Consider the following 9,450-nt stretch of genomic DNA (forward strand, 5'->3'; position numbering starts at 1 on the left):
TGCTGTTTTTACAGATGCCTCCAGATGTTGTATGTGTGTCATTATTATTCAGATTATTGTATTATAATTATTATTTTTTGGATTATATTCTTTTAGCAAGTACAAATGTGATATACATAAATAACAATTCAGAAAAAAAAAATGCAACAGTATTTGGTCTAAATTTGTATTCTTTCTATGTAAATTTTCTGCCATCAGAATATTTTAAAATTTTTAGAATATGTTGAAATAGATTCTTTTATGCACCTTCGAGCCACCATCCCAAACTGTAAACGATAATAATTACCTTAAAAAGTTAAATTACCAGAGAGGCCACCACAAAGCCCATACAAGCAATACCACTCTAAAGCTATATGAAGAATGTAATATATGAAATATACAGTGGTATGCATAGGTTTGGGTATGCCTGCTAAAATTGTTGCTCAAAAAGTTTTTTAAAGGTGAAAAGAACACTACTAAGTACAAAAACACATTTCAGTAAATATTAATAAATCAATGACTATTTATTTGCTGAATTTAACGGAACAAAAAAACTGAAAATGTAGCATGTGCCAAAGTTTAGCTGAGCTGGGTTAGACATGTTCAGCCTTATGTTGGGTGTGAAATAATTTTAAAAAGAATAAACAAAATTGAAGTTAAGAGGGGAACTGTTAAAGTCAAGGCTAGATTTTGAAGACCAAGAATAATCTAATTGCTTGTAGACTGGTCAGGTATGCAATGCAAAACCTACATATCACTGCAAAGGACAGAAAGGTTTAGTTATACCATAAAGCTTTAGTTACACCACAGCAGTGGTGCACCAGTCCACTGTGCAGCAATGATAACGCAAAATAGATATTGTCAGCAATAAAAAAATACCAAATACCCAATACTCGTTTTACTTATATGAGTAAAGGTGAAACAATTACAGTCATAAACAAGAAGAAGAGAAGGATATTATTATTATTATTATTATTATTATTATTATTATTATTATTAGTTTTTGCTCTTAACTTCTGAGGAGAAAGTTTCTAACCAAAAGATGAAGGCCTTATTACTGGAAGCAAGCTTAGAAATGTCACCATTGCCAGTATGGCCAAAAAGCTGACGTATTAATGGGGGTTAAGGCACACAGAGCACAATTGACCTGACAGAAAGTGTTATCATGTCATAGGTCCCCTTTGTTACCTGATTGGTTTTCTGTTGATGTGCATCTGTTCTTCTGTTTCTCTCCATCACATATGTTGTGTAAAAGACTGCTATCTGTCAATCTGCCTGAAATCTGGCTGTGCTCTACGTAGTGGCTTCCAGGGACATGCAAGAGGGTCTATTTCCCAGAAGCACCTGTGTGGGTGCCCCCTGACCCTTCACCCTTGATCTCAGGTGATGGTTGCACCGTGAATGGAGAGTGAGATGATGAAACAGGCTCTGGAGGATACGTTGAGCAACGCCTCCACGGAGGAGCTTGAGTGTAAGATCTGCTACCGCCTCTACAACCTCGGTGCCCGGCGACCGAAGGTCCTGGGGTGCTGCCACCGCCTTTGTGCCAAGTGCCTGTCCAAGATGGCAGGCCTGGTTGAGGTGCCACAGCAATCTCTAGCCTGCCCCTTCTGCCGCTATCCAACCTACTTGACCGGGGAGGCGGTGACTGTGCTCCCTGACGACCACAACATCGTGAAGGCCCTGGCTCTACGGGGCCGAAGGAAACGTGACCCAAAGTCCGCTGAGCTCCTTCTCAGCCCCAGTGGACTCAGCTCCACAGTCAATGCCTCCCCCTCCTCCTCCACCTCCTCCCCCACCTCCTCCTCCTCCTCGCAGGGGACCTCTAACTGTCTGGGTATTGCCGTTGTTGAGGCTGCCCCAGAGTCACCGGACGACAGTACACAAGCTGGAGCCAGGGACAGCAACCTCCCTGGCCTACAGCCCTGGAAGTTGTGGCGCTTCATTATCAGGTCATGGTGTTGTTTAGCCCAGGCATTGGTTTGTTTCCTGGGGATACTCTATTTTGGCTCCCTTCCCCTGGGAATCTTCCTACTCGTCAAGAAGAAGACATCACTGGGTATTTTTATGGTCAGCTTGGTGCCCTCTAGTATGCTGATGCTTGTGCTCTATGACATTTTCCAGTGGTGCTAACTCCCAAGTGGAGAGGTGGTAACCAAGGAAACAGGATAAAAGGTCAAGCGTATTTAAATAAGTAATGCCCAGGCTGTTTTAGGTGCAATCTTTGCTACTGGAATTGCTGGAGTCTTTGAATTGCTTGAATATGTGTATGTCAAATGTAATATTGTTTTTATGATGTAGTATTATGTAATAATCACTTTAAATGAGCTGTACCCACATTCGCAATTAGACTCCAGCTTCATTACCATTGGGGGTTACATTTTATATCGACTTAAGTTAAAAGTATATTTCATGATACATACTTTTTATATTGAAAGTATAAGCTAAAATTGGTATTCATATTAATCTTTGGTTAAAGACAACCATTGGTGTATAGAAGTCATGACAACCTTTGCATTATAGTAAAGTCAGGCTATGACTGTTAACATATGGAGTAACATCAAGCCAAGGTATAGTTGCTCAATTTTCTGGCTCAGAGGTCAAAATGAGTGGCAAAAGGTTTATATTTTTTGATGGATATGTAAAATAATGAATGTAAATTGAATGTGAATGTGAGAAAATGGTGAGCTGATTAATCACGGATAGTCCAAATCCTTTCAGTCTATGTTTTTACCCAATTAATCATTTAATGTAGATATATAGGAAATGTTAATTTTGGTTTGATTTTAAACCGAAATCATGCTTTGTTTGTTCAAAAATATGATATGTATCGATGATACCATTCTTGGTAAATTCACCTTCCACTTTAATTTGCACTTGAAATGCTTGATCTAAATTACAAGGATGTGTGTTTGTGTGCTTGTTTCTTTAAAGTACTGATCCAGGAACTAGCCTGGCACAAACAAATAAAATACATGCAGTATATGGTCTCAGACACATATGGTATCTATGATCTTTGTAGTATAACAGTGATAATTGTTCTAAATGTACCTCATTTGTAAAATAGAAACTGCACCATTGACATAATTGGCAGCGCATCTGCATATTATTTCCACATATTATAAGATGACATTTAATGTTAACCTTCCTATTATGTTTGGGGTAAATTTGCCCCATCCAGTGTTTGACAGTTAACATTTTTTTCATCTTGATACTGTATGATTTTTAAAATGTTCTATTTTGGTGGGAAAATAGAAAAAAATAGTTAATATGCAATAAACATAATGCTTTGTTTTCAGAAATCCTGTACCAAATTTGCATGTGTTGTATGGGCTTATTTTGTAGTATTTCTGTAACTGTATCAAATGTCAGAAAATATACAACCATTTTTATTTTTGGATGATTCTGTTGGCACTTTCTCATACAGGTGCCAAACTTTATCTTCCTGTACCTCAGGCTCTAAAATGGTAAATGGTTGGCATTTATATAGTGCCTTTATCCAAAGCACTGTACATTTGATGCTTCTCATTCACCCATTCATACACACACACCGGCTCGTCAGGAGCATTTGCTCAGGGACCTTTGGGCGGGACAAATCCGACAACCCGCCAACTGCCAGACGACTGTTCTTACTGCCTGAGCCAATGTCGCCCTGATACCAATGTCGCACGAGATGTTTCTCACAGATTTTTCATATTTATGGATAAAAGGATAGTAATTTGGGAGACAATAAGAAGGCGACAAACAAAGTGTCAAATTTTTTCTTTATCTTGATAAAAATCAGGAATTGTAAGGAGTTTGAAAATAAATGACTGCAGAGTAGAGCATTACATAAATAAGTACTTTACAAGTAAGTAATAAATGCAGAAACATGCAGTTAAGAGGGCACATGAGAATGTGGGGTCATTTGGTGGCTACTTTTAATAAAACATTTTTTAAATATAAATCATTAAGATACTGTATATTCAACCGAAAAATTATGTTTTTTGTTAGGGATAAGGGTGGGGAAAAGCCAAAAAGCAAACTCAACTGAAAAAAGTTATTTGAGAGGTTATTAGGCAAAAGACATGATGTTCAAGTGTGCACTATGCCGATCATCTTGATTAAGGAAATAACAAATTGACAAATTACTACCCTTACCCTTACCGCACAATTACAACCCTTAATACCCTTGTTGCTGGGAAAGATTTTCACAAAACTGGCACCGCACTTGCCATGACTTGTGATGACAGAACACCACCAAGCAGAATTTGGCCTGACTTGACAGTGGCCTTGGGGATAAATCTCATGAGTGAGTTCTGGCATCATGGGCTTTCCAGCAAGGTTTGGCAGCAGCACTGTAACCCATCCTAGCTACTTAGGAGCTAATGATTAATTAATTGGGTGGTGAAGGAGGGGGATTATGTACATACTGAAGACTGGAAAAGGCGAAGAAGCAGAGAGCAAGATCCAGGAGTGTAGGAGTGAGCATTGCTCTGAGCCTCGAGTGCATCCATAGAAGTGAGCTGGGACAAAAGCGTAAATCTCTCATTCCTGCCTCATCCAATATTACATGGGAAGATGGAAGTCCCAAGGTGGCTAAGATGGCTTCCGGAGCAGAGAAGACCAACAGCAGAGAAAACTGGAGTGGCTTTGTGCAAAGCAAGGAGGTAGCACTGCCGCCTGGGTTCCAATCCCGGCCAGCCGGGCCCTCTCTGTTTGGAGTTTGCATGTTCTCCCCGTTTTCGTGTGGGTTTCCTCCTAGTACTCCAGTTTCCTCCCACAGTCCAAAGACATGCAGGTTAGGCTGATTGGAGAGTCTAAATTGCCCGTGGTTGTGAATGGTGTGTGTGCCCTGCGATGGACTGGTAACCTGGTGACCTGTCCAAGGTGTATTCCTGCCTTTCACCCAATGTATGCTGGGATAGGCTCCAGGATAAGTGGGTTAAGATAATGGATGGATGGACCCTGCACAGTAGCGAGAGCCAATAGCACATTTCATTTTCCTTTCATTATATTTCATCTTTGTCGTTGTGCTTGAAGTCCCTTCACTGTGGTACCTTCCTTAGATAGAGGGTGCTGCAGGAGCATGCAATGCTTTCAGTTTCAGTTTAACGGTGGGGGTGTACACTCTGCCATTGAGGGACTCCTACTCAGGGCTCCAATGATCCGGTAAGGAAGAGTGAGAAGGTGCAAGAAGGTAAAACAGCTGTCTTATTTCTTCACGGCAGTTGATAACAAATTTAATCCGTTAGAACGAGGAAGTATATTTTACTGTGCCGTTGTAAATTGCAAAAATTTCACTTATGATGACTGTATGTTTAGAACAACACTTCATGTGTATTTTACTAGTTATGGATGTGATGCTTTAACGTGTGGAAGAACCTATGCACATGTAAGTCGCTTTCGATTAAAAGCGTCTGCCAAAAAATGGTTTTCATCCAGGATGTCTCTGTACATTGCTGCATTCATCTTTCCCTCAATCCTGACTAGTCTCCCAGTTCCTGCCGCTGAAAAACGTCGGCAGCACCACCACCATGTTTCACTGTAGGGATGGTATTGGCCAGGTGATTAGCGGTGCCTGGTTCCCTCCAGAAATAACTCCATTACTTGCATGTAAAACAAGTGAAGATGTATGTATGTGTTGTGTAACTGGTACAATATATGGTACAATATATCCTTCCTTTATATTTTCCTTTTAAAGTATTTCACTTTTATTTTCCCCTCTGTTCACTGTGTTTTTTTACTGTCCTGACACACCTGCTTTCATTCATTTGTGGCCAAACGGTCTCTGAATGGGCGGGACTGATTTCCAAGTAGAGACTTCAACAATGCACGATGCTGAGGATCGCCGTGGGTATTGCTGCAGCTATCATTGAATTTTCCTGCATTTCCTTATTTCACCATAAGACAGGACAAAAGCAATCTGTAGCTGCTTTATTTGGAAGAAATGGCAGCTTGTTAAGGATTCATGAGAACTGGAGCGTGGCCTTACAGGGCTTTAAATATTCCAGAATGTTCCGAGGAGCTGGAGGCCAGGATGAGAGGTCAGGAGGAGAGCCTAATAATGAGGATAATGCCCTTCTTCAGTTGTGGTGGGGGTCTATTGATCATTTGAAGTACTGGACAGTTGAAGTAGTACCCCCAATTGCATGATATGTTGTAGGGTCATGACCCAATTACCTTATCCAGAGGTTACACAAGGAGGCAGAGATGTAGCCTGGAGTCGGAAGTCTGTCAATCTGTTTACAGAACTGTATGCTGGGAATTTCTTGTCAATAAAAAATGTCAGCAGCAGAGGGCACTGTTAGCTTCTCTTGTGAACCAGCTATAAAAAACAAAAGAAACAAAAAACTAAACACTTGCACAACATGTTGATATCATCAATATTATCATTAATAACACACCCCTGCTAGGCAGCGGAAGTCAGTGAGAAGTTTAGTATGCTGACAGGGATTTTAACCTCAGAAGGGAGGTTTTGGAACTTTGAATCAATTTTGCAATTTTGTAAAAGCAAGGAAGAAAGAAAGAATGAAAGATAACTGAGGACCCAAACTGTAGCTACACTACAGCGACAATAGAACCTTTAGAACCTGACCATTGTGGAGGGAGGGTGCTGTTTTTGTTTAAAACTTTCTCCCCTCATCTCCTGATCGTATAACTAATGACATCATATGGTAACATTGTTATACATGATGAAATAAATTTAAGAAGCAATTTGGCCTACTTTGAGATTGGTGGATGGTCCTAACAGGCAGTTGCTAGCCAAACGTCAAACTGAAAACCCTGACCTGCAACAAGTGTTGATGCAAAAATAGTAAATACCATGCAAAGGTAAAGACTATATCCACACACTCCACAACAGCTTCAGATTTACTCCATAAATAGCACAGGATTAAGAGAGGGCAGCTCATGCTTTCGAATAAACAGATCACACAGGTTTCATGGATGGTCTATTTATACACAAAATTCAGTAACGTGTATAATAAGTGTTGGGAATACTAACCAGATAGTTCCCAGCCACTGGCAATCTGTCAGGAATATTTCAGGGAATCTGTGTTGACAAAATTCAGAGGGTGTCTGTGTATGCCCTACCTTCCAGTCTAAAAAAGCAGGGCTTTGTATGCCACCAAAAAGTATGGTGATGATGCAGTCACACATTCATTATTCTAAAAAAATAATCAACAGACAAGTTGAGCCACTTCAATGTCTGTGGGAATAACCAAAGTAACACACCTTAGGTATACAAGAGCATTACAATCACTGCCAAATTCAAATGATAAAAATGACCTTTTGGGTATGGTTGTTTAAGTATAGCTCAGCATACTTCTTCTGCAACATGCATTGTATATTCATGTAGCGTGGACTTTGTTTTCCAGACAGTGCTGTTGCTTTATTCTAGCAGGAAATAAAGAACAGAAGTGATACATAAAGTGCTATGTACTTCTCAGGAGACCCAAACGCAGACCAGGGGATAATCAGAAATCGTTGTTTATTTTAGTCCAAGGGTCAAGTGAGTAAACAGTCCAAGATCAAAAATCCAGATGAGCAGAAAGGCAATGGGACAAAAGGGCAAAACAAGAGAGATGTCAAAAACAAAGAACATAGATCAAAAACCAAAAAACAGAATAGCAAACCAATCAAAAGGGCAAGTCAAACTCAGAATCAGGCAAAGGGGTGTCCCAGGAATCGCTAATAAACAGACTTACAGCAACTAATCAGCACTGAATATGTAGATCAACATTCTGACAAAAAATACAACTGAGACCAGGGTTTAAATACACAGAGGGATGAGACAAACTAGGCGGGGAAAGGGAATGAGGATGATCTAACAACTAAACATCAGGTGAGAAACATGACGAGGGAGGAATGAAAACACGGACTGGATTCACAAAGACACACATGTAATACAAATGGCTCTGGACTAGGGAATTGACAATTGCACAGAGTTAAGGAACGTAGTGATAGGGGAGAGCAGGTGCGAACACTTCACTGAATCAAGGCAAGCAATTTAGGAATAGAAGAGGGAGGCGGAGTTATAGAGCAGTATTGAAGTAGAGGTAGAGTTAGTTTGTTAGTTACGTGATTTACATTACCATTACCCAAAACTAGTGACTGTTAGTTAGTCAGACAGACAATTAGTGTGTTAATATAATTTAGTACTGTACAAAGTCTATGTTAGTATTTATTAGTAGATTAGCGTTATCTACAAACATCAATGGAGGAAAAGCAGGAAATAAGCTAAATGAGACTGAGAATCATGTAGACAGGGAAGTGACTCGGGCTCAGAATACATTAAGACACAGACATCACAGGGGAAGACGAAAGCAATGAACTATGAATAAATAAACAGAGGACCAGACATGAATAATGAAAAATGATAAATTACAAGAATAAGAATCTAACAGACAGAACTCTGAAACATTACATAAAGAATTGGAGCAGTAAACAAAGTATTGAATGGAGGTTTGTGACATGGATTGATTCAAACCAAAACCCCATGCCCCTTTTCAAAAACAAGGTGGCCAATGATGAGAGCATCTGCTCATCCAAAAAGATTGATTAAAACCTGGAGTTACAGTGTGTTCCATTTAAACCTGACAGACAGTAATTTCTAAGAATATTGAATTGGCATTTTTCGAAAGTATATGCATTTAAATTCATATTAATCAGGACCAACCCAAAAGGTATGCTTTCATATCCATTGAAAATCCAAAAATGTGTGAAATGTATGAGACTGAATCCAAAGGCAACAGAAGGACCAAGGGGTCCAATACCCTCACTGTTGACACTCTCCACTTTTTTAACATCAGTAAGTCTTCTCTAACACAGAGAGAAATCGCTGAGCCAAGAGAAAAAAGATTATTTCCATTAAAATGCAAAATAGCTCTGGAACATTGATCCAATTTACCATGCTAATTTCTGGGAGTTGGTTCAGACTGCCAGAACTTTGACTAATTTGCAAACCCAATCTTATGACTTTACAGTCCATAATTATTGATCAGTAATGTATAAATTGGTTTTCAAATGATGATCATTATGCAAATAACAGTAGTAAAATCCTTTGCTACTCAACCAAGCCTTGTTTAGTCCTTATCTAACCATGAAAGTCATCAAGTAAAATATATACTTTAATGAGGTGATGAAAACTGGTTATTGCCTTTTGAACTATAATTGGATTGGATAATTCCTCAAAATGTAGTATTTATGTTTACACCATCTAAACTCCTTCCAACCACTGACCAATAATTTGGGACTAATTTGTACCCTTATTTCAAAGGTTTAGCCCTGATATGTCATTTATTAGCTTTGTTAGTCTCATGTTATCTGCTCTGAATGAATCACCTGAAACAAATGAAACCTGTTTCCCAAGCTGTCCGCTGCTGCTGTTCATGCACTCGGGCTTCCCAAAGCCGGTTTTCCAGGTTAATGAATTATCTCCCAGCCTTTTATCAGATGCACTGCAGCACATTCTGTCCTCACTGTAGGTAT

At 39.5% G+C, this 9,450-nt stretch overlaps 1 protein-coding gene across 1 annotated transcript; it reads left to right on the forward strand.

The window, feature by feature from the left end:
• The first annotated feature begins 1,392 nt into the window (after positions 1 to 1,392).
• On the forward strand, positions 1,393 to 2,112 carry LOC133126627 (E3 ubiquitin-protein ligase RNF182-like). Its single transcript, XM_061238970.1, has one exon. The coding sequence runs from the start codon at positions 1,393 to 1,395 to the stop codon at positions 2,110 to 2,112; it is 720 nt and encodes a 239-aa protein (XP_061094954.1).
• Positions 2,113 to 9,450: the final 7,338 nt, after the last annotated feature.

Source organism: Conger conger, chromosome 4, assembly GCF_963514075.1.
Source record: "Conger conger chromosome 4, fConCon1.1, whole genome shotgun sequence".
Taxonomy (NCBI): domain Eukaryota; kingdom Metazoa; phylum Chordata; class Actinopteri; order Anguilliformes; family Congridae; genus Conger; species Conger conger.

Coding starts and splice junctions, on each gene's coding strand:
- LOC133126627 (XM_061238970.1), top strand. CDS start 1,393: ATGATGAAACAGGCTCTGGAGGATACGTTGAGCAACGCCTCCACGGAG.